This window comes from Eptatretus burgeri, chromosome 12 (genome assembly GCF_056783735.1).
Source record: "Eptatretus burgeri isolate ZD-2024b chromosome 12, Ebu_testis_v1, whole genome shotgun sequence".
In the NCBI taxonomy this organism is placed as follows: domain Eukaryota; kingdom Metazoa; phylum Chordata; class Myxini; order Myxiniformes; family Myxinidae; genus Eptatretus; species Eptatretus burgeri.
In genome coordinates, this window is record NC_140972.1 from 27,826,272 (window position 1) to 27,852,650 (window position 26,379).

At 42.7% G+C, this 26,379-nt stretch overlaps 1 protein-coding gene across 5 annotated transcripts in view; it reads right to left on the reverse strand.

The window, feature by feature from the left end:
- RMND1 (required for meiotic nuclear division 1 homolog) overlaps positions 1 to 22,726 on the reverse strand; it is a 68,126-nt gene extending 45,400 nt beyond the window's left edge. For all 5 annotated transcript variants that reach the window (XR_015050282.1, XM_085849948.1, XM_085849947.1 and 2 more), the window contains exons 1-4: positions 22,569 to 22,726; positions 2,696 to 3,359; positions 1,579 to 1,684; positions 1,214 to 1,289 (exon numbers count right to left, since the gene is read on the reverse strand). Coding sequence is in view for 4 of the 5 variants with exons in the window: in XM_085849948.1 (XP_085706074.1) it covers positions 1,214 to 1,289; positions 1,579 to 1,684; positions 2,696 to 3,130 (617 nt within the window). In the remaining variant the exon portion in view is untranslated. The remainder of the gene's footprint in view (positions 1 to 1,213; positions 1,290 to 1,578; positions 1,685 to 2,695; positions 3,360 to 22,568) is intronic.
- Positions 22,727 to 26,379: the final 3,653 nt, after the last annotated feature.

Sequence of the window (26,379 nt, forward strand, 5' to 3'; positions counted from 1 at the left end):
CCCGAGTCGATGAAGAGGGCGCCAGTCTGCAGGATCGTGATCACACCCAAGTTCTTTCAACAGACCGTTGATGTCACTGCAGAATGTCATCGTGTCTTCCATCTCAAATAACTCAGCCATGTCTCTGTGACGTGCTCTGAACAAGGATATCTTGGTCTTAGGTTCAAGTAGATTCCACTGCTGCAGCCTTGATCCAAGCAGCTCTGCCTTCGCCTTTGACAGCGAGAGATCTCTTACAAGATCATTTAAGTCTCCCTGGTTCAGAAGGTGTGATTCTTGAGTGTCGGGTTCAAAAGGTTCATCATCACCATCCTCTTCACCACTGCTTACAGCTATGTTCTGATCAGCTGGAGGTGTTGGAACGGGGTTCTCGTCATCATGAGGCACAGGTTTACGAGCAGAGACGCAGTCAGCGTACTTGATGTGACCTTTATTCTTCTTGTTGAAGCCGGCGATGCTTGTGCAGCAGAAATAACAATCATCATGATGATTCTGCGGCTCACGCCATATCATGGGCACCGCAAATGGCATGCTCGCGCGCTTGCCCACCAACCACTGAGTCAAGGTTGTGTGACAGCTTGTGCAGCAGATGTGTGGTGCCCAGCTCTGTTATTGGTCCCCCACCTTACACCGAAGTAGTGAAAGTAGGCGGCCTTCATTTTCACTGCTGTAGATATACTTCGCTGTTGATCTTTTTTGGTATACCGACCACAGACATAACAGAAGTTGTCAGGATGATTGGTACAGGAACGCCTACTCATCTTTATCTGAAAGAAAGAAATATAACACAAGTTAACAACAATTGTACGAAATAGACATGTTAAAGACATATGTAAATTTCATTGAAATCCTGACTTCTAGGCAATGGGAATATTTCTGTTCCTGAAAATCCTGACGTGATACAGCAAAACGGTTATGATTTTTGAAATCAGCGTACCCAAATTAGTCTTAATCACTTTACACATCTCCAGTAAAAAAAATTTTTTGAAATTTGTTGTTCAGTGTTATCCAAGCTCACCGCACACCTCGAATACATTATTATCGACCATATGCACTTCACGATAAGAAATGGATTTGGAAGGGTCATTCATATCATTTTACATGTCAATTATTTATCTTCAGAAAAGGAGGTGAAAGTACAAATGTATGAGTAGCGAGAAAAACAGGAAGGCATGGCAAAGAAGTGACGACAGGCAGGACAATTTTAACGTACTGAAAGAAGAAGATTGTGGCATCATCTGCAGCATTCTCAACAGCATCGCATGTCACCACCAACACCGGAGATGCATCTGGAAAGAGGTAGCAGCAAAATGTGCAGTTGGATAGCACTTGGCCAAGAAGATGGGGAAAAGTTGATGAGATACTATGTTCACATCAAAGTTTGAAGAATCATTATCCTCAAAGTAACTCTTAAATATATAGCAGGAGAACAACAATGGTTTTGAAGAAGCAACTTTCACACGGCACAATCAAAACAGTGAATGAAGCACCAACAGAGGTTAAAACAATATTCTACTGTTGGTGACGCATTTTGGATACTATTTTGATGCCACTGGTGAATATGCATTGATGACTGACCCTGTGGGAGATGGTGGAGCTGATAGCCACTCTGTGATAGTATGTTCTTGGAGAGTTCATGCAAGTTGTACTTCTCAGATGTTGCAAAAGCAATGCATCGCATTCGCTGAACAGACAAAGTAGTGACAACAACTTGGACAACAGGAAACGAGTTTCAAAAAATTTCATACAAAACTATAATGTACACATTCAACATTTCTTAAATAGCCAAACCACAATGTTGAATGTAGTCATAAAAATTACGTTGTCAAAAGACTGACAGTCAAGATGGCCCACGGATCATTCAGAAGGAAATGCTATACTGCAGTAAGGAATCGTGAAACCATACCCGAAGTGGGCACCCTGGCCACAATCACAGAAACAACTAGAATGGCGCTCGGTAGGGCGCATACCTCTGCCATGCTGAACAGTTCATGTTTTGTATTCCACTGATCGACTAGATATGGATCCAGACATGAACCAAAATCAAATTGGCTTGTTCTTGTCAACTAATCAACTCATCTACCTAGTTTTGTCACAACTCCATCACTTTTTGAGATACCATGCTATGTATAGTTTTTGGCCCCATTTCTCAATGGTGAAGAATCACTTGGAGAATTAAAAAAAAATTCTCATACCCAGATCTTCACCAAAATCGAAACAATGAGTCATCATCGCACACCCAATCAGTCCACCAAGATTCGTCCGAATTCCTCCACAGGTTTTTGAGATATCGTGCTTTATATCATTTTTGGCCCAATCTCTCAATGGTGAAGAATCACTTTAAAACTTCTGGTCGCCAGATCCGGATCTTCACCAAATTCCAATCATTTTGTCCTTGTCACACACCCAATCTGTCAATCATGTTTTGTCCAGAGATATCCTGCTTTCAGATAGACAGAAAAAAGACAGACAGACAAAGAAACATGGGTGAAAAAAATGACCTCCGTCCACCTTCGGTGGCAGAGATAGTAAAAGGTTTAAAACAATTTTTAACAATTTTAAAGCAATCTAACCCATTTTCCACTAAAAAATATCCAGCAACATTCATGCAATTTTGCCATTCATGTCACAATGAGAATTCCATTTTTGTTGATCCAATGATCAACCATGACAAGTACAAAGATTATTTTCATACCTTAGCATTGGTAGGTGCTGGAGTTGGCTGTGATTGCTTGGGCAGCACGTGAGATGCCATCTCAGATACTTTGCCTGTCGACACGAAGCATCTCCCTTGTATTCTCCAACAGACAGATTGCAGAAGTCGTGAACATTTTGGTAAACGTCTGTTGATAACTTTCTCAAACAATGATCTTGATCCTTGCGAAACATCCCAAGGAAGTTGGTTCTTGGCAAAGTTTGTCCTAAAAGTGCCAACCAAAGATTGTGTTGCTTTCGTTTGAGGATTTGAGATGCAAAATGATGGTCTTGAGTGAGCAAAAACATTTATATTATGGATCCAACAATTCCCCAAATTCAGTGCCCTGCTGGATGCTTTGATGCAAATGGGACGCATTAAAGATAAAGCACGAGTCAAGTGCATAAAAGAGCCAGAGCTCAGATATGAGCTCATGTATGCCGTGATGTGTTCCTCAATATAACAAAATGGCCTTTGATGTTTTAATGGTTGCAAGTTGCAGTCAGCCGTCACACAGCATAACCAATATTGAAAGTTATTAAACTTGGACAAAGGATGCGCTGGAATATGTCTTCAGTGACCACATGGCCATCAAAGTATTGGCCACAGAATCTCTTTCATTCCAAAGCAAAATCGGAGCACATGATTCTTCCAGGAACCCAGCCTTCACAAAACACACAGTGAAGATGGTAATCGTAGATTGCATTACAAACAATTCCTTGCATTATGATCTACAGTCTGCACGTAACATCCATTCCATTATTCCCTTCCTCTGAGAGCGAGGAAACTACCGGCATTGAGCACATCAATTCAAGCAAGTAATTCACAAAGGATTCCACAATTTGAATAAAACTAGTGTGGGCCCGTACGTGCGTGGCGTACGTGCAAAAAAAATTAAAAAAAAAAAAAAAAAAAAAAAAAAAAAAAAAACTTTCAAACCATGTGCCAGAAACAACAACCACACAGGCCGTTCCTTCACTCCAGCTTGCCCGTACGTGCGTGGCCATATGTGCAAAAAAAAAAATTCAAACCGTGTGCCGGAAACAACAACCACACAGGCCGTTCCTTCGCTCTCACGTGCCCGTGCGTGCGTGGCCGTAAGTGCAAAAAAAATAACTTTCAAACCGCGTGCCAGAAACAACCACAGGCCGTTCCTTCGCTCTCGCGTGTCCGTACGTGCGTGCCTGGACATGTGTAGCCGTATGTGCAAAAAAAAAAAACTTTCAAACCGCGTGCCAGAAACAACAACCACACAGGCCGTTCCTTCGCTCTCGCGTGCCCGTACGTGCAAAAAAAAACATTGTGATGTCATACCACCGTGCCCCATCATTGGTTTGGTAAATAAATGGCCATAACTTGGGAACCACTTGTCCGATTAATATCAAATCTTGAAAAGGCACATCCACAGGGCCCCAGCAATATACCTGGCAAGTTTAAATGAGATCGGACCAGTGGTTGTCGAGAAACAGCAGTCGCAGACACACACACACACAGATTGCTGGAATTATAGATAGATAATGAGTGAAATGGACCACAGTAAATCTTCAAAATTTGCCTCTCGAGGCAAAGACACCCAGATTTGAAGTTTGAAACAAGGTGCTAAAAGTTTAGGTGGTCAGACACAACACCAACAATTCGCACCGCATGTTTGTTTGAACACCTTTACAATCAGTCTGACAGTTCATTCAGAGCTTACATCAGGAATTTTAAACCATTTTGTTCTTGAGATCAAGTCATGAAAATCATGGACCCCCACGAGAAGGGGGATTCATGTCTGACCCAGAAAATTATTCTTACATCCACTTTTGGGAATAAAATTAACCCTTATAAGCTGGGATGTCAGTGGAGTGGGGGGGGGGGGAGGGAAGGTGAAGGGGAGCAATACCCTCCATGCCTTTTGCCAGGAGAGGTTTGGTGGGGCTGGGGGGGAACTAACAGCGAGTGAGAGGCTTCTAAAATGCATCATGTCTTTCGACTGCCAATAATTTTGTCCTCGCAAGTCTAAACCTTCATGAGATATACCTCAAAATTTCCTCAAAAGGCTTTAGCTGATTCCAATTTGTGTCCTGTACTGAGCCAATGTTCGCTACGGTAAGACCGCACATATCTTGGCAGCAATTGATGCTAACTCACAAGCCTACAACAGCCGTAGCACGACATACAATGTGCTAGGATAGTGATAGTGCTGTGCAGTACACCAACACTGAATGATACGATTGATAATTCTCGGTATTGAGATTAATTAAAAGAATCTTACCGCACATGGGCGCTATCACTTTTTGGGACCGATTGGTGTGTGACAGCTGACTAGCGACATACTGTATTTGATGGAGCAGTGAAATCCCAGCCATACATGAACAAATTCAAATCTTCCTACAATAACTTACTCATATCCCAATGTGTAGGTCTACAGTAAACTTCAGCATAAAATATTGCCCTGATTATGTTTAAACAATTCTTATATTTCAACATTTTGTCCATTCCTGTGTTTGCTTTTGCTCAGAATCCTTCATAAACATTTGCTCATAGTTTTGGTCTGGTAGTTGAGAGTTTGTCTCAAGATATTTCACCACAAGCTTTAGCTTCATGGAACTTCCGCTATACTCTCTGTGTGCCACATTTGTGAGTTTTTATTTATTTTTGCATACCCTTGCACAAAGTATGGAAAAAAAATGGCTCATTAATCCAGTCCACTTCCATTTTGATTGCGTCATCATCTGTGTAATTCCATACGTCATCGTTTTTCGTTCAATTTGAGTCCACGATTGCTTCTTCAATTTGCAACTTGCTGTTCATCTCCAGCTATTATTCAGATAATAAACAAAAATCAACCAGAAAGGAGATATTTAGTGATTTGGGAGAATGTAAAAAACAAGCTCAAATGAGCTAAGATCCTCGTCCTCTTAATGATAACGTCATAAAAACGAATTTGACATGATTGTGATGCATCAGGTTTACGATAAATTATCTGTGCTAATGCCGGCTTGATTCCACAAACAAAATTGAAACAGCTTGCCTAGTTTCGGAGATAATGGTATCGGCGATAATGGTATCGGCGATAATGGTATATTATGACGTCAACTTTTTTTTCTACGAAGAATTTCCAAAATCGGAGATGGTTACTGCCTGCGTGTGGGCTTTCTGCATATACATGGCAAGTTTCACGAAGATCCAATGAAAACTCTGGGTTGTGAAACAAAAAAATGTCAAAAAATAGGAATGACGTCATAAAAATTAATGTCATCGTGATGTATCATATGTGCGGTAATTCATCTCTGCTAATGCCGTGTTCACTTCCCGCAAACAGAATTCAAAAAGCTTGCCTAGTTTCGGAGATAATTTTTTAGGCGATTTCCATTAGGCCTTAGTTATTCTATAACTTGGTTTACGCAGTTCTTCAGCTAAAATGTGGAGTCAGTAGGTCGAAATATAAATATAAATATAATTTCAATTTTTAGAAATTATATATTTTTGTGATTTTTTTTCGGATGTTCCATGGAAAAGACAAGGGTAGGTTTCTATAAGAAAGGTGGGGGGGGGAATATAAATCCCAAACCAGGAGGATTTAAGAAAACATTGAAGATGGAAGACCATTCAAATGCAGGATGCCCATGTTCACTGTATCATCTGATGTGAAAAACAATAAAGAAGGATTAAAACTTGTTTTTACAATATGAGGCGCTGGGAGGAGGAGTGATGTAAGGGACACATCAGCCATTTTGGAGTTAATGCCATATAGCACTATTTTAACCCTTACCCTATCATCCGAGTCTATCATCATCATATCATTAAAAAATGTCACTTACATCACTCCTCCTCACGGGGCTTCATATAGTCTGACATGTTTTTCTTATAGAAACCTGTTGGATCATCAAACAAATGGAAACAATGCTGAGAAAAATTACTGTCCAAGTCGTAGATATGTGCATGTACACCAGTGCATAGTGCTGGATATGATTAAAAAAGGTGTCTACTAGGAGTCAACACGCTCAAAACGGTCAATCAGAGCCAGAACCAGCTCTTACTTTTCAGCGGGCATCTGATCGTACCGTCTCGCCATCCCCATGAGCACATCAAAGGCTGATTTCTGGTCCGTTTAAAGCTGAATATCAGCATCTCGCAGGGAAACTGACGTACTTGGCACCAAAATCTTTCAATACGAACAGCGGTGTACAACTTTCGATGGAAACAAAATTGGCACGATCGAGAGGAGCCTGCGAATTATCCCTGCTGATGCACTGAATTCATGCAATCGTTCGGTCAGAATATTCGTTGTCAAGATGTTGCGTGATTAAATCACCAATACAGTCACTCGAATTATACCGCCGACATACATCTTAACAATCACTTTCGCCCCAGAAACCACAGTCAATCTGAACCACGCTGGCCACTGCTCAGACGCCATGACCGAAGACTACTGCGCAGTAGTTTGGTTAAAGGTGACTCGGCATTTTGGCGTGCGCGCACGATATTATATTTTGAAAATAAATGCCGACATTTACATTTCGGGTTTTGAAACTTTTGCACCTTCGGTGGAAAATGTATAGCTATAAAATTACCCCCGGTGAGGGTCATCTCTATAATGTATTTTACTATCATAATCGATGAACTGTTGCCAGATATCTCCGAAAATGAGACGATAGGTTTTGAAAATGGCAACTTGCAAAACTTTAGTGACCTTGACCCTGACCTCGAATCCGGGAAGAAAAGTGTCGTTGGGTATCACTCATCGACCTCTACCCACATACCAAATTTCATCAAGATCGGAAGTAAAAAGTTTTCTTTGTACCGGGAGGTGTTTTTGACAATCTTCCAGGTTACGTGGCGGCCAAACGGGACGGAAATTCAAAAATCTGTCCAGTTAAATACAAGATAATATTTTTTACTATCATAATCAATAAACAGTTGCCGAATATCTTGTAGAATGGCAGACGGGCTAGGTTTTGAAAATGGCAATTTTTATAACTTACGTGACCTCGACCCTGACCTTGAACCCAGACAAAAGTTATATCATTGTGCAACACTCATCGACCTCTACCCACATACTAAGTTTCATCAAGATCGGAAAGAAAAATTGTTGATGGATGGACATTTGGTCTGGCTATATTAGGTTATCTCGGTGGAGATGCCCTAAAAAGGCCAAAAATGTGTTTTATATTTATATTTCATTTTGGCAAATATACCGTCGACGGATCCGTAAACCAAGTTATAAAATAACTAAGGCCTTAGCGGAGATATTTTGACGTCAACTTTTTTTCTCGGAGGAATTTTCAAAATCGGAGATGGTTACTGTCTGCGCAGGGCATTTTTACATATGTACTGAATGCAAAAGAAAAACTTACCACTTGTTTGAAATGTAATAAAACAAACCCACAATTGCTAATTGAAACATTGGCATTTTATTGATGACATGTCAAGTTTTTGACCAAGATACACCATCTCATAAGTTTGTTCTACGGTACAGAACAGCACAGGGTGCAATGTCAGTCCCCTTTCAATAGCATGTGTGGCCACCATTGTTTTGGATACAGGCAGTGCATCATCGGCGCGTACTGCCTACCAGTCTTTGGATGGATTGCTGCTGGATTCTATCCCACTCAGTCCTCAATGTCTGAAGCCATCTGACTGTCCTGCCTTGCAGTGGTGATTCTTGGCCTCCCTCATCGAGGTCTGTCATCTGCAGAGTTGTGGAGGGTGTCTCTGTCCACCAGGGCCGATATCGTCTGGTGTGAACAGCCAAGGTGACGTGCCACCTCACGGTAGCTCAATCCGCCTTGCAGTATGCCCAAGGCACACTGCCGTTGATCCCTTGACAATCGTGGCATGTTGATTGAAATGCCCATTTTGCACTGGCCTTTTTAAAGCCAATATCAAGACATCACGTGCAGCTCATTAAAATAATCCCGTACCCCTTGGCTAATCACTGACAGTCAAAACGGCTGTTCAACAGCTGTGCTATGAAGTGACCATTGAAGGTTCAAGTGACCATCTGTGACCGTTTTGTCTGACAGTGAGGACACTATTGTCCACAAATAAGTTCACACATTTACTACACGCAGTGTTATTGTTGATATTTGAGGGTTTAAAAGGTGGTAAGTTTCTTTTGCGTTTCAGTATATATGCCAAGTTTCAGGAAGTTTCGATGAAAACTGTAGGCTGTGAAACAAAAAAGTCCACAAGAAGAAGCAGAAGAACAACAACGTAAGACAGAGATCCTCCACAAGGATCTAAAAAAAAACAATATTTTGTGCATCCTTTCAGTGAGTAATACTAATGATGAATAATACGCAACTTTAGAAATTAACTTTTGAAATATCATGCTATATATATATCGTTTTTGGCCGTATCTCTCAATGGTGAAGCATCACAGAATGTTCGGTGGGCATGCACAGAAACCCAAGGAAACTGGGGTCATCAGGACAGTTAAACGTATATATTGTGTGTGAGACAAGAATTGTAACATTAAAAGGCTCAAAAAGCTTCAAAAAAAGCTGAAAATACCTAAGAGATAGTACTGTGCCTCTGCACAACAAAAGACTTGGAGAACTTGCTCAGCTCGCCGAATGGGCAACTGTCTGTACTGCAAACTGCCGACCATATGGGCCGGTGCAAGGCCTGATTGGACGGATCCCTGACGGGTCGCTCAGGGTGAGTGGACTGTGTATCTGTATTGCGTATTTCTGAACATTGATGGGAAAGACATATCTGGGACTTGTGAATGTACAATGCAAGGCTAAAATGACGATATTTCCTATTAATCAAGTTTTGGAGGAAAGGAGGGGGTGAGCTTCAGGAGCTGTGAGGAATGTTATAAATATATTATTTGTTTGGTTTCAGGGTCACAGCAGAAACACTAGATTTTTGCATCTTATTGCTGAAAGTTTAAGTGTGTGTGTGTGTGTGTGTGTGCGTGTGCGTGTGCGTGTGCGTATGCCACTGCCGCTGCTACCTTGTACCAATTATGGTTAATGAACACAACACCTCACAGCCACGGATATGTTTCGTATTTCTATTTATTTTCGTGAGTCCGATTTGTATAATTTAGGGACAAAACAATTACGGTTAATCATCCTGAAATTGCAACTCTTTTGTCTAAGTGGTGAAAATTTTGTTTAAAAGTTTATTTGAATCACAGATTTCATGCTGGTAATGACATGTTAAAAGTGCCCGGTGAGCAGAACCAAGTCACTGAAACACAAAGCGCATGCGCAAAGACCTCATTTAGCATTCATATATCATTTCGAAAGTCATGCATTGACCAGAGTGAACTGCTTGCCCACTTACTATGGTTTCAATTACTCTCATAAAAAGCACTGTATATGAATCGATGGAGAACTTCGAGACACTAGAACGGCACTCGGCGCAGTGCATACCTCCGCCAGGCTGAGGTTTACGTTTTGTAACCCACTGCAGGCCCATCACCAGGATTTCACAAGAGTGGGGGAGTGTGAATCCAGAATACTGAACAGTTTCATTGTCCCAGCAATACATTGGACACACATTCAAAGGACTGACAGCTCGTGATAGGGGGTCCTGGGTACCCCACCACCCTGGAAAAGTTTATAGGCTTCAAATACAATCATTTCCCATATTCTGGATACTATTTGGGATTGGAATATCTCGTGGGATTTGCAAATTTTCAACCGTCTTATCAAGCTGAGAAGCAAACAATCCATCATCACATTATGTCTGCATTTCTGTTGTTCCAGATATACAAATTGTGGTCAAACCGAAGCTCATCAATAGTTATTTGTTATTTTATCTGAAGCATGCCCTTCATCCACAATAGTCTGCAATTCATATGTACAGTACTTGGGTAAATTCTACTTGATTTTGAACAAAATTACCTCCATCACCGAAGGTGGACGGACGGTATGTTTTCACCCGTTTGATTGCTTGGTTGTCTGTGAACAGCAAATCTCATAAAGTTGTGGACGGATTCGGACAAAACTTGGTGGAATGCTTGGGTGTGTGACAAGGACGAAACAATTCAATATTGGTGAAGATCCAGATCCAGAATGGATACTTTCGAGAAATAATGTTCTATTTCCAGACACCACCCTTGCCAGCTTTTACCTTTCTTCTGGTCCGCCATGTTGAATTGAATTGTTGTTGCTGTTGAATTGTTGTTGTTATTCGGGTACCCAGTCTAATGGACTGGGTAACCTATTGTCATCCCACCCCCCGGAGGGAGGGAGCGGGATATTGTAATCGTCCGGTTTGTTACTTACGAAATCTAAAGATTTGGTAAATTTCAATCTAAAGATTTCGAAAGTATATTGATCACTTCCGTTTCTGTTTGTTAACCTCTGCCATCGAAGATGGATGGAAGTTACTGTTTTCACCCCTTTCTGTTTGTTACTTACGAAATCGAAAAGATTTGTAAGTATATTGATGCCTTCCATTTCTGTTTATTTGTTTGTTTGTTTGTTTGTTTGTTTGTTTGTTTGTAGGCACGATAACTCGAGAACGGAAGAAGCTTCCAATGTCAAATTACACCACGTGATTCAGGAGGGTGGTGGCTAGCGTTGATTAGATTTTGGTCAAAATCGGTCAAAGGTCAAGGTCACAGTAAGGTCAAACATCCAAAACATTCGATTTTTGATGGTTTGGTACAGATTCATCGTAGAAACTTCTGGTTTGTGTCGCTACCTTCTCAAGAGACAGCTTTTATTAGACAAGGTCAGAGGTCAAGTTGACGATTTCGTAAGTACCAGTCTATGACTGCTTGTTTGTTTGTAGGCACGATAACTCGAGAACGGAAGAAGCTACCAATGTCAAATTACACCACGTGATTCAGGACGGTGATGGCTAGTGCTGATTAGATTTTGGTCAAAATCGGTCAAAGGTCAAGGTCACGGTGAGGTCAAACATAATTCCGTAAATTCATGTGGAGAAATGGAGTATTTTTGCTTCGCTCGACATTACGCGTCCGTTTTAACTTCGATTTTAATTTTGTCTTCGGTTTTTGCGATCGCTTAGGACGCTTAAAACTCGGTTGTCGAAATTCTGGTAAAAATCGAATGTTTCGGAGACTTTTTAAGAATGTATAAAAAATATTTCACTCGACGCATCACGGGTCGTCCCATGATGCAGTGCGCTCGAGCAGACGCGTCGTTGAGTGACGTTAAGGTTTTGCGTGGAGAAATGGAGATTTTTGCTTCGCTCAACGTTACGAGTTCATTTTAACTTTGATCTTAATTTTGTCTTCGGTTTTTGCGATCGCTTAGGACGCTTAAAACTCGGTTGTCAAAATTCTGGAACAGCGATGAATAACTGATATATTTCATAAATAATAAGTATTTTATCAGATTCTTCTGAAAAGTAATACACCTATTATCTGGCATATCCTGCTGGTACTGAATCACTTTTCTTTAAAATAAAAACAAAAAAAATGGAATTTTTATAAGAAATCTAGTTTTTGTCTGGGACTCATGATCTGCAAACCACAGTGTAAAATCGTAGACCACAATGAATTCAGAATTCAAGCTCCCCTTGGGCTTCTGACCGATTCATGCTTTTATTAGACAAGGTCAGAGGTCAAGTTGACGATTTCGTAAGTACCAGTCTATGACTGCTTGTTTGTTTGTAGGCACGATAACTCGAGAACGGAAGAAGCTACCAATGTCAAATTACACCACGTGATTCAGGAGGGTGATGGCTAGTGCTGATTAGATTTTGGTCAAAATCGGTCAAAGGTCAAGGTCACAGTGAGGTCAAACATAATTCCGTAAATTCATGTGGAGAAATGGAGTATTTTTGCTTCGCTCGACGTTACGAGTTCGTTTTAACTTCGATTTTAATTTTGTCTTCGGTTTTTGCGATCGCTAAGGACGCTTTAAACTCGGTTGTCTTGGAGACGTTTTAATATTGTATAAAAAATATTTCACTCGACGAGTCACGGGTCGTCCAATGATGCAGTGCGCTCGAGCAAACGAGTCGTTGAGTTACGTTAAGGTATAATATAATTGCGTGGAGAAATGGAGATTTTTGCTTCGGTCGACGTTACGATTTTTGATGGTTTGATATAGAATCATCATAGAAACTTCTGGTTTGCGGCGCTACCTTCTCGAGAGACAGCTTTTATTAGACAAGGTCAGAGGTCAAGTTGACGATTTCGTAAGTACCAGTCTATGACTGATTGTTTGTTTGTTTGTTTGTAGGTACGATAACTCGAAAACGGAAGAAGCTACCAATGTCAAATTACACCACGTGATTCAGGAGGGTGGTGGCTTGCGCTGATTAGATTTTGGTCAAAATCGGTCAAAGGTCAAGGTCACAGTGAGGTCAAACATCCAAAACATTCGATTTTTGATGGTTTGGTACAGAATCATTGTAGAAACTTCTGGTTTGCGTCGCTACCTTCTCGAGAGACAGCTTTTATTAGACAAGGTCAGAGGTCAAGTTGACGATTTCGTAAGTACCAGTCTATGACTGCTTGTTTGTTTGTGTGTGCTTGTGTGTTTGTTTGTAGGCACGATAACTCGAGAACGGAAGAAGCTACCAATGTCAAATTACACCACATGATTCAGGAGGGTGATGGCTAGCGCTGATTAGAAATCTACCATGAGCGCCGATTAGATTTTCGTCAAAATCAGTCAAAAGTCAAGGTCACAGTGAGGTCAAACATATTTCCGTAAATTCATGTGGAGAAATGGAGTATTTTTGCTTCAGTCGACGTTACGAGTTAGTTTTAACTTCAATTTTAATTTTGTCTTCGGTTTTTGCGATCGCTTCGGACGCTTAAAACTCGGTTGTCGAAATTATGGTAAAAATCGGATGTTTTGGAGACGTTTTAAGATTGTATAAAAAATATTTCACTCGCCGCGTCACAGCTCGTCATGTGGTGCAGCGCGCTCAAGCAGAGGCGCCGTTGATCACGTAAAGGTTTTCCGTATGCACGCTGACGGTGTTTTCGATAAAGATGGTGTTTAAAAGTCATTTTTTATCCCAATAAAGGTTATCGTCGCATGCCTGACTCGCTAAGCCGTCGGAGTATGTAAAGATTGTTGGTGGATGGCCGAATATTACGGTTTTGTGACTTTGATAAAATAATATTAAATAATTGCGTGGAGAAATGGAGATTTTTGCTTCGGTCGATGTTACGATTTTTGATGGTTTGGTGCAGAATCATCGTAGAAACTTCTGGTTTGCGTCGCGACGTTCTCGAGAGACAGCTTTTATTAGACAAGGTCAGAGGTCAAGTTGACGATTTCATCAGTCAAAGACTGCTTGCTACTTACGAAATCTAAAGATTTCGTAAGTATATTGATGACTTCCGTCGTGTGTATGTGTGTATGTGTGTATGTGTGTATGTGTGTATGTGTGTATGTGTGTATGTGTGTATGTGTGTATGTGTGTATGTGTGTATGTGTGTATGTGTGTATGTGTGTATGTGTGTGTGTGTGTGTGTGTGTGTGTGTGTGTGTGTGTGTGTGTGTGTGTGTGTGTGTGTGTGTGTGTGTGTGTGTGTGTGTGTGTGTGTGTGTGTGTGTGTGTGTGTGTGGGTGTGTGTGTGTGTGTGTGTGTGTGTGTGTGTGTGTGTGTGTGTGTGTGTGTGTGTGTGTGCGCGCACGCACGATAACTCGAGAACGGAAGAAGCTACCAATGTCAAAATTACACCACGTGATTCAGGAGGATGATGGCTCACGCTGATTAGATTTTGGTCAAAATTGGTCAAAGGTCAAGGACACAGTGAGGTCAAACATTCGATTTTTGATGGTTTGGTACAGAATCATTCTAGAAACTTCTAGTTTGCGTCACTACCTTCTCTAGAGACAGCTTTTATTAGACAAGGTCAGAGGTCAAGTTGACGATTTCTTAAGTACCAGTCTATGACTGCTTGATTAATTGTTGGTGCTGGGCTACCATTAATTTTTACGGTTGGAAATGAACAAAAATTATACTACGACGATTGCAGATGTTTCACTTTAACATCTGAAAACACTTTGGGGCTTCACTCAAAAAAGGTGTACGGTACAAAAAATCTCACAACACTGAGTTCATAAAGCACTTTAGCCTTTCATAAGTAACACTGCACATCAGTTTTACTCTGGTTTGAGCTGTCTGGATTTGCGAGCAGCCACAGTGTCTTTAGAAAGTATTCACACCCCTCGACTTATGTCACATTTTGTTGTGTTCCAGCCTGAATCTAAAATGGATTAAATTTTTAAAAAAATATCACAGATCTACATAAAATACCCCATAATGACAAAGTGAAAACACGTTTTTGGACATTTTTACAAGTCAATTAAAAGTTAAAAGCTGAAATGTCTTGCCTCAATAAGTATTCAACCCCCTGGAGTCAATACTTTGTAGAAGCACCTTTGGCAGCGATTATAGCCTCAAGTCTTTTTGGGGTATGTCTGCATCAACTTTGCACATCTGGATTCGGGGAGTTTCTCCCATTCATCCTTGCAGATTTGCTCAAGCTATGTCAAGTTGGATGGGGAGCGCCAGTGAACAGCAATCTTCAAGTCTTTCCACAGATTCTCAATGGGATTCAATTCTGGGCTTTGGCTGGGTCACTCAAGGACTTTCACGTTCTTGTTCTGAATCTATTCCAGTATTGCTTTGGTTGTATACTTGGGGTCATTGTCCTGTTGGAACGTAAATCTTCGCCACAGTTTAAGGTCTTTTGCATTGCACTCTGAAGCAGGTTCTCCTCAAGGATTTGCCTGTATTTGGCTCCATTCATTGGTTCCTTTCTCCTTACAAGTCTCTCAATCTCTGCTGCTGAGAAGCATCCCCACAGCATGATGCGGACACTACCATGCTTCACGGTAGGGATAGTGTTGGATGGATGATGAGCTGTGCTTGGTTTCCACCAGATGTAGCACTTTGTATTGTGGCCAAAGACTTCCATTTTCACTTCTTCAGACCACATAATCTTTTGCCTCATGCTCTCAGTCTTTCACGTGCATTTTTTCAAACTCCAGGTGTGCTTTCAAATGCCTTTTCTCAGGAGTGGCTTCTGTCTTGCCATTCTCCCATGAAGCCATTATTTGTGAAATGCTGCAGTGACTGGTGTCCTTCCGGCAGGTTCTCCCATCTCAGCCAAGGAACTCTGTAGTTCTGTCAGAGTGGTCATTGGGCTCTTGATCATCTCCCTCACCAAGGTCCTTTTTGTGCAGTGGCTCAGACAGCCAGCCCTCAGAGTCTGGGTAGTTCCATATTCTTTCCATTTCCTATTGATGGAGCTCACTGTGCTTTTGAGAACTTTCTACACTTTAGAAATTGTTTTATATCCTTTCCCAGATCTATGCCTCCTCACAATTCTATATCGGAGTTCTATGGACAGTTCCTTGGACTTGATGGTCGAGTTTCTGCTCTGACATTCACTGTCAACTGTGGGACCTTATATAGGAAGGTGTGTTTCTTTCTAAATCATGTTCAGTCAATTAAATTGACCAAAGGTAGAATCCAATCAAGTTGTAGAGACATCTCAAAGATGATCAATGAAAATTGGATGCACCTGAGCTCAATTTGGAGTGTCACAGCAAAAAAGGTTGAATACTTATTGAAACAAGACATTTCAACTTTTCATTTTTCATTGATTTGTAAACATTTCTAAAAACATGTTTTCGCTTTGTCTTTATGGGGTATTTTGTGTAGATTGGTGACAAGAAATTGAAATTTAATCCATTATAAAATCAAGCTGTAACACAACAAAATGTGACAAAAGTCAAGGGGTGTGAATACTTTCTGAAGGCACTGTAAGTTACTCCATGAACACGACATACTTCACCCGTATGAGGGAGAGTCACAACCAGTGCGGTCACATTCCCCACCCCAGTGCCAAGGTAGAAAACACAATATTCAAGCCACAATTTCACAAATATCCAGATTATACTTGAGTGGAATGCTTAATACTCCAGATTAAGAGTCAAATCTAGACAAGATCAAATAAAGAGAGATGAGCCTGACATGAAGAGGTCGAGAACGATGTCAACTGTCTGTGACGTAATGCAAATCTGGTGTCACGTGATTAAAGCCACGTGTTGTGCCGAACGATAGTCGAATATTGTTGTGGGCCGGGGTTTGGTGGCGATAAACGACCACTCGGTGGAGCAGTGGAGCAGTCTCCCACCGAACACCCGGAATTTATACGTCGTCACCCTGGATAACTCCGGAGCAGACAGGTCACTTAAAGGACCATGGTCACCAATATTTTGACGGCATGAGGTAGGGTCCACTTGTCTATTCCAATTTACCTAAGTACTCACGCCGTCTTGCTACCGGGGAAACCACACCCTCGGCCGACTCTGTCCGGACCGAGTCGCAGGTACCGACTCGGATCCAGCATAACCGAGCGGAGTTACCAGACCCGCGCCGGTCCCAATGACAACTTACCGGACCAAACGGCCTCACTAATTCTCAAGTCCGAACCATGCTGGGTCAATCAAAGAAAGGACAGAAATGAACTGGAACATTTAAACATTTATTTTATTTACGGGAATAAAAGAAAGGGACGAAGTATAGACTTATCACGACTTTATGCAAGCAAATATTTACAATGATCATAATCACTTAAACAGTTTTACTTATAGGACGGCGCCACATACAGACACACACCCAAAAGAAAAAAAAAGGACCCAATTGGTCTGTATTCGACCCTCACAGCCAAGGGGATAGTCGAGCTGGGGGTCAGAGTTCTGTTGGGGTACCTGACCGCATTTGTGCGGCTTGGCCCGCGACTGCATGTGTGGGGCCCGTGGTCCGTGGGAGCTTGGATAGTGGATAGCGGATCCAGGGTCGCTCCTTGTAGAAGGCCAGCGGAGACTCCAGGCTTGAGAGCTCCAGCAATGACGACAGCGCACCCAAACTGCCTTCCAAGAACTGCTCCCTCCAAAGAACTTCAAAGAACTCCAAGGACATGCAAGAACTCTCTGAACTCTCCAAACTCGAACGAGCACAAGAACTCTCCAAACACACGCACACCGAGGGTCGCGTCGTCCTTTTTCGACCGCTCTGAGCGGTGCGGGGCCTTGGTGGAGCTGATGTGCTGATCGCCCTGATTGAACAGGGACCTCCATGGATCCGCCCTTTCTGGGCAGGGTTATGGCTGAGCTGGGAAAACCCCACCCCCCTCTTCGCGCGTTTGTACCCCTCTTGCTAGAGAAACAACGATTTTTCCTCGTGGTGTTGGAATGCAGATCAATTCGAGGAAGTTGAATCAAGAGCGCGAGGACCTTGCCTCGTATGCTACGGCCGCAGGGCAAGGGCGCAAGCGCTGAAAGACACTGTGGCCACAAGTGGAGGGGATCTGGAGATTTAAATCACCTAACTATAAATAAAAAAAAAAACTCACAGCGCACACACGAAATTCTCATTACACATAGGGGATGGATTCTAACTGTACACATACTTATCAAAATAACTGAACTACGGGGACTCTGGCTGTTTGTGTGCACACGGTTTCCAAATCCGTAACAATACAAGTAATCATCGCCCTGGATGAATTAACGTCAGCGTAATGGCTTTTTCGAAATTTATCCAGTGGAATGATTATTTGCAGTCACCGTATTGGTTGAATATGCTGTGATGCATATTTAAGTACTTATCATGAATGGCCTTATCTTTTGACACACAACTGAAAGCATGACAAGCAATTTCATATTAAAATACAACAGCACTCGATCACATCGACAGCTGTGCCTCCACCCACATTATTACATCATTGTATATATTTGTACCAAGTTTTATTTAAATCCCTGAACCCAGATTCAAAATATTAAATAATTCTGGCTGCCAGACCATGTGTCCAATCAGGTTGAAGTTTAAAACACATATTCCCTATGACTTCAAGATCATAACTGTGATGTTTCACATCAATTGATGGAGCATTTAGGGAAAAAAATTTTTTTTTTCATTTCGTTCCATCCAACATGGCTGCCAGACCATGTGACCTTTTAATTATTCGGAAACACCCTGGTATTCAAGGATTGGGGAACACGTGGGTGAAGTTTCCCCTCGATCTGTCAAGCCGTTCTGGAGAAGAAGGTTTTCAAAGGTTTATTCTTCAAAAAAAATAATAGCTGCCAAAACCATGTGACCTATGACAACATAGGAGAACATTTTGTTCTCATGGATAGGCAATCATACCTGAAAAGTTTTGCCTCGATCTGTTCAGCCATTTCAGAAGAGGTTTTTTGAAGGTTTTTATGTAAAAATATATATATATATATATATATATATATATATATATATATATATATATATATATATATATATGCCAAACCACATGACCGATGACATCATCAATTTTTTCCCACCATTCAATCTAGCCCAAGATGACCCTCAAAAATTTTCATCGGATAAAGATAGGATAAAGCATTTATGTATGCAATTATGTCATAAGGAAGCCACCTATGCAATCATTAAAAAAAAATCACTTGTTTCCCATGAGTATTGGACATGTGGCAAGTTTAAATTTTTTTCCATGCAACAGTTTCGGAGATAGAGGTCCAAAGTTTTTCCTTTTTCCCAACATGGCTGCAACAACACATCATAAGTATCATTAAAACATTCTAAATGAGTAGTCGCACCGATAGTGAAAATGTAGCGTCAATCGGATAAGCGGTTACAGAGAAAACAGAGAAAATTAGCACCGACGTGTACGTATGTATGTACATCTGTATGGACGGACAACTCGAAAACATAATGCCTTCGGCGACTTCGTGAGCGGAGGCATACAAAACATCAGAGGCAAAAGGGGCGTGCACCCCATGCATCCCCCTCCTCCCACCTCGGTCCCACCTCGGCAATGAAGGCCGGATCCCAATCTGGATATTCACCAAAATCAAATCAATTTGTCCTCGACACACACCTAACATGTCCACCAAGTTTTATCTGAATCCGTCCACAACTTTTTGAGATTATGTAATATTGTTGAGAATTTGGAAACCATTAGCACACAAACAGACAGCAGTCCCAAAGCTAAGTTATTTTGATTCCTCCCTGTGTCTAATGGGAATTACATGTGTGTGCTGCGAGTTTCTTTCTCGTTAGTTTTTATAAAAGTCCCCCCCCCACCCCCATTCCTTAATTTCTTCACATGCGACGCCATTACGCACATTATGGCTACAGACATAGGTAGAGCTTCCATCGCTCCAGATCGAGACCCCACCCGGAAAGGCAAGGGCGTGTCCCTTGCCCAATCAGGGACAGACGGCGACTTTCCCACGACAGCACCGAACCAATGAGGAATGAGATTACCTCAGACGGCGATTTCCCACGAATCCCGACCAATGAGAGGAAAAGTTACCACTGATCCACCACCCAACAGGAGGGTTGATATAAGAAACGCAAGGGGCCTCTGGGGGTGGTCAGGCAGTCAGTGATGTGAGAAGGGTTCGTGCGGATGATCGTCATTGCTGCCGGTTGGTTCGTGTCTGGGCTCGTCGCCATTGCTCCTGTTTCGCCCCACGTTGGGCGCCGTATCATTGTTGCCGAGCCTGGAGTCTGGGCTTCTCGCCATCCAAGCTCCCCCGGACCATGGGTCCCACACGTGCAGTCGCGGGCCTAACCGCATGAGGCGGCCAGGTACTGACAGGACTCTGGTCCCCAGCTCGCCTTTCCCTCAAAGGCCGAGGGGCCAAATAAAGACCAACAGGATCCATTTCTTTTTGGTTGTGTGCGTCTGTGTGTGGACCGTCTTTAAGTAGTATTGTTAAGTGCTTTTGCTCACTATACCTTGCCTGCCTGCCTGATAGTCGTGATAACTCTGCTCTGTCTCTCCCTCCCTATTATAAATAAACCCCGTGTTAAATGTTCCAGTTCGTTGTCCATGTTTTCTTTCATTGGCCTAGCATGGTTCGGGTTTGAGCTATAGTGAGGTCGATTGGGCCGTAAATTGTTATTTGGACCGGCACAGCTTTGGTAATTCCCGCTCGGTTACGCCGGATCTGAGTCGGTAACAGTGACTCGGTTCGGACAAAGCCGGCCGAGGGTGTGGCTTCCCCGGTAGTTAGATGGCGTGAGTACTTAGGTAAATTGGAATAGACAAGTGGACCCTACCTCACGCCGTCGAAATATTGGCGACCACGGTCCTTTAAGCGACCCGTCGACTCCGGAGTTATCCGGGGTGATGACCTTCAATTCCGGTGTTCGGTGGGAGACGGTCCAACTGCTCCATCTAGCGGTCATCCTTGCTACCGAACCCCGGCCCACAACAATATATCGGTTTAGCTCCATCGCTCAATGGTGAAGAATCACTTTTTAAAATTCTAGTAGCTGGATCCGGTTTTGGATTTTCACCAAAATTACATCAATTCGTCCTCGTCACACACCCGTGTCCACCAAGTTTTATCCAAATCCGTCCACAACTCTTTGAGATATCCTGCACACAAACAAAAAGACAAGAAAAAGACCGTGCAGAGCACGATACTTGCAAAATCCAACCCCTCTCAAAATGTTTCCATGAATACATCAAATTGTCAGATTAAAATTGACAATCTTAATCAAAGCTCAGGTCAATCGGATGAAAATTGATGATTTTAGAAGTTTTACCTTGAGTTGACGTCAAAAAATAGTTGGTTTCCCAATTCAGTGATAGACGATGCAATTGCCATTTAACTGCCAAGTCAATCGGATGTAAACTGACGATTTTTCAGATAAAATTTGATGATTTTAGAAGTTTGACTTTAAGTTGACCTTTGACCTCAAATAGTGTCGGTTTCCCAATTCAAAATGAATAGGCTTCTCAGTTGAGACGTTCTTCTATAACTTGGTAAAGTTTTGTGAAGATCGGTTTAGAATTACGACCCGTAGGCGATTGACAAATACGGACAGAATAACAAAATCGACCGACCAATTGCAGCACTTGAAAAATCTTCGATTTTGCAAGTAACGGACAGACAGACAGACAGACAGGGGTGAAAACAAAAACTCCTTCACCTTCGGTGGTGAAGGTAATGATAACAAAATGATGAACAATATCATCTCTCTCTCTCTCAACTCCAACGTCCCTGGATTTCTGTACATACTTTTTCAGTTATTTAATTTTCTTCGGTTCTTCGTTCGTTTCGAGGCTTTTCCTATTTCATGTCATACCGTTGTTGGCCCTATCTCACAATGGTGAGGAATCATCTTAAATATATACATATATATATATATATTTTTTAATCTTCTCCAGTCCATCCATCCCATGCATCCATTGGGACCATACTCTCTGCAGACCGTTGGTGCTGCCTAAGCAGTCTCCTTGGCTAGTGGGCACAACCCTGGACGGGTCACCACTCCGACACAGGATACCAGCAAGCTGGCACTCATTTTGCCGACCTCGGCAGGATGACAGAGTCAACCCCACCTGGTATTAATTAATTAGCCGAGCAGGATTTGAACCCCAGGATCTCAAGCCACTCGAGCCATTAAGCCAACACCAGGATCAACTTATCCAGTTCATCAACAAAATCTAATCAATGAAACGTTGTCACAGATAACCGTCCACCAAACCTGTCCATAACTTTTTTGAGATATCCTGCTCACAGACAGCCAGACACAGACACAGACAGACACAGACAGACACAGGCAGAGACAGGCAGAGACAGGCAGGCAGGCAGGCACAGACACAGACACAGGCAGACAGACACAGACACAGGCACAGGCACAGACACAGGCAGACACAGGCAGACGTGAAAGTATAACCTCCATCCTATCCATCTTCGATGGCGCAGGGAACAAAACATGACGGGTTCTGGTGGAGCCAACAAAGCAATCCAGCAAGCGAGTGAGGATAACAAGCGTCGGTGTTCATTCGGTTAAAGATTCGATGTAGTCCGTACTAACACAGGCCTTTGGGACTCGGACATGAAGAATACGGAACACATTTATTTATTTAAAAACAAACACGACCGACCCGCCCTCGTGTTACCTGGGTTGTGCACGACCAACGGACCAGCGGACCAGCGGACCAGCGGACCAACGGACCAGCGGACCAACGGACCAGCGGACCAGCGGACCAACGGACCAACGGACCAACGGACCAACGGACCAACGGACCAACGGACCAACGGACCAACGGACCAACGGACCAACGGACCAGCACGCGGAATATTCTGAATAAATAAATAAATAAATAAATAAATAAATATCATAAACACTGAGCAACCAGACGACCTGCTCGTACACGGATGTTTCCACATGAATAAAGATGTTTTTTTTACCACAAACAAGTAAATGCTGCCTCGCCGTTCGATTCAACTTAATTACTCGTTTCTCTCCGTCCTCGACTACCTTTTTTAACTCCACATCCCATGAGGACCGCAGCCGATACCTTCGACCACACCGCCCACAGAATGCGCACCGTCACGTGATTTTTGTTATTGTTGTTGTTGTTTTACCGTTCCAGTTCATACGGATGTAGCGATGGTTTTTAACTTGAAGGATATATTATATAAATATATATATACAAGTCAAAGTCAGGGCCAAAGTAACATAAATAGATATACAACGAGGTAAAAATAAGTAGGAAGCACGTACGGCAGGTACTGATGCTAACTATACCGACAAGGCTACAAATTGATCAAGTCCAAAAACTAACCAGTTGTTTGTTTGTTTGTTTGTTTGTTTGTTTGTTTGTTTGTTTGTTTGTTTGTTTGTTTGTTTGTTTGTTTGTTTGTTTGTTACTTGCAAAATCGAAGATTTTTCAATTGTGTTGGTTTAGTCGATTTTGTTATTCTGTCTGTCTGTCTGTCTGTCTGTCTGTCTGTCTGTCTGTCTGTCTGTCACATACAGGTCACAATTTTAAACCGATCTTCATGAAACTTCGCCACATGCTAGAGTTTGTCATTAGGAAGAAGTCTATTGTTTTTAAGGTCAAAAGGTCAACAACTTTGGTGATAATTGTAAAATCCTCAATTTTCATCCGATTGACTTGAAATTTGAAGAGGATTTATATTTCAGGTCACTGAATTCAACCCCCAATTATTTTTGAGGTCAACATGGACCAAAAGGTCAACATAGGCCCAAGGTCAACAACGAAGGTGGTATTTCTAAAATTGTCAATTTTCATCCGATTGACTTGAAATTTGAAGAGGATTTGCAGATTTGGTCATTGAATTCAACCACCAATTATTTTTGAGGTCAAATTTGTTTTATGGATTTTGCAAGTATCGTGCTATGCATGACGTCTTTTTCTTGTTTGTTTGTTTGTTTGTTTGTTTGTCCGGGCGATATCTCAGCCATCTTTTGAGCTTGGAAGCTCAATTTTGGGGACAAAAGTGAAGATGTTCTTTGGCAGAAATGTTATTTCTTATTTTTTGATTAATCAGTTAATTGATCAAATATCTAATTATTATCAATTTGTTATTTAATTATTTATCTAATATTGTTGTGAATTTGGAAGCTTACTGCACACAACAGCCAAGTCCTATAGATCAGCTATATCGGTAAGTATGTGTTTCTAGTTAGGGTCCCGTCCTATGTTTAATGGGTGATTAATTGTACGTGCGCTGTGAGTTATTTTGATAGTTAGGATTTAAATTACCAACCACAACAACGACCCCTGCCCTCACTTCCTTCCACCATCATCCACCGGCACCATTGCACGCATGCGTGTCAGCATGTACGTGGGCGGAGTCCAGTGTGCAAGGCGGGGTTTATCTGGACGTTGGTGTGCTGGCTTCACCCAAAATATGGGCACAAGCGTTTCATTCTGGCTTGGCTCCAAATATGGGCACAAGCATTTCGCTCTGGCTTCGCCCCAAATATGGGCACAAGCGTTCCGTTCTGGCTTGGCTCCAAATATGGGCATAGAGCATTCTCTCTGCCCAATGAGGAAGTGCAAGTAGGGGATAAGAGAAGCGCACGTGGGCCAAATAAAGAGTTGTTGAGAGTGGTCTTCTGGTCTTGAGAGAGTTGAGAATTGTCTGCTGGTCTTCGGTTTTCGGACATCTTGTGGTCTTCTGAAGCCAGTCGTTGCCTTCCTGGGGTCCCGCCAACAGAGCGTCTTCTCTTGTGACCTGTGTGCCTGCGAGCCTGTCCCACAAGGATCGCCTCCCTGGGCTTGGAGCGGCATTGTGTGGTGGGTTCGAGTCCTGCCACACCGGATCATCGAAGACCGCACGAGGCGGAGAGGTACAAGAATAGGCTCTGACCTCCAGCTCACCTTTCCTCGAGCTGGGGGCCTCCAATAAAGACCTGACGGGTCCGTTTCTTTTTGGGTGTACGTGTGTGTACACAGGGTAAACAAGATGGACACTACAGGGACTTTCAGTACCTTACATGACAGGGACTCTCAGCAAGGAAAGCAGGGAATTTGTAGGAGGTGGGTTTGGGGGGGATTCGCGGAGGAAGATCAGATCAGAAGAAGGGCAGATAATGGTTTTGGATGGGGGGAAGATAAGAGATGGTGGTGTGCAGCTGTTTTGAAGACCTGAAGGGAAGAGTGAGATTGAAGGGAGTGTGGGAGTTTGTTCCCAAGGCGGGGAAAAAAAGGAATGAACGAGTGAAGGTGAGCAGCGATTCCTGATTTTGGTAGTTTTACCAGAAGGGGGTACTAGTGAACCTTGAGCGCCTTGCGGAAATGGGGGTGGGGGTGGGGGGACACATTCCAGACAGAATTGGGGGGGGGCGACACCGGAGGAGAGGAAGTCTGCGACAGGAGAGGAAGTCTACGAGCCATGAGTGGAGATGTCCTTGGATACCATAAGAAGAGTTTGGTGATCAGGGCAGGGTGCCAGACTGTATCGAAAGCACGCAGTATGTCTCAGGCGATGGCTCTGTTTTCATGTCTGGCATTGAGGATCTCCATCCATTGTTGGGCGAGCATAAGCAGCATATCCAGGGTCGAGTAACCTGATCTGAATCCAAATTGATGATCGGAAATCAAGCCAGTGGACAAGAGGAGGGATTTAATGTTGGAAGTGATGATGGATTCCATAACCTTGCTGATGATTGAGAGAAGGCTGATTGGTCTGTCGTTGCAGGGATCTGTTTTTGCACCTTTTTATGCAGAGTGGTGACGTTTGCTGATTTGCAAGCAGATGGCAGATGACCTTGAGCAAATGAGAGAGTGAATAGAACAGAGAGAGGGTGAGGAAGAGCAGCAGAGCAGGTTTTTAGGACACGTGGGCTGATGCAGTCTCGACCAGTTGCAGATTCTGAGTCGATGTTTGACAGCAAGCTCTCCACCTTATCAGGAGGAAAGGACACAAGAGTCCAGGAATAGCTGGGTGTGACTGGGTAAGGTGGGTCCAGAAAGCGATGGGTTTGGGAAAGAAGATTTAGAAGCAAACACGGAGTTTAGGCATTGAGCCTTTTCACGGGCAGTGAGAGCTGTGTGGTCATTTAAAGTAAGGGAGGGGATGGAGGGGGAACATCCACCAGAAACAGACTTAACTCGACACCACCAGGATTTGGAGGAGGGAGACAGGTTTGAGAGTTAAAAGAGCATGCTGAGGTTTTATTGCTACTACCAGAGCATGCTAAAAGAGCAACCTGAGTTTTATGGCTCCAACCAACGAAGCACAAGAAGTTGACGCTCCAATGGCAAGGACCAGATCCATGCATCCATCCATTGTGACCATACTTTGTGCAGAGCGTTGGTGCTGCCTAAGCAGTCTCCTTGGCTATTGGGCACAATCCTGGATGGGTCGCCACTCTAACACAGGACACCAGCAAGCTGCAACTCATTTTGCCAACCTCAGAAGGATGACAGGCTGAGTCAACCCCACATTGTGTTA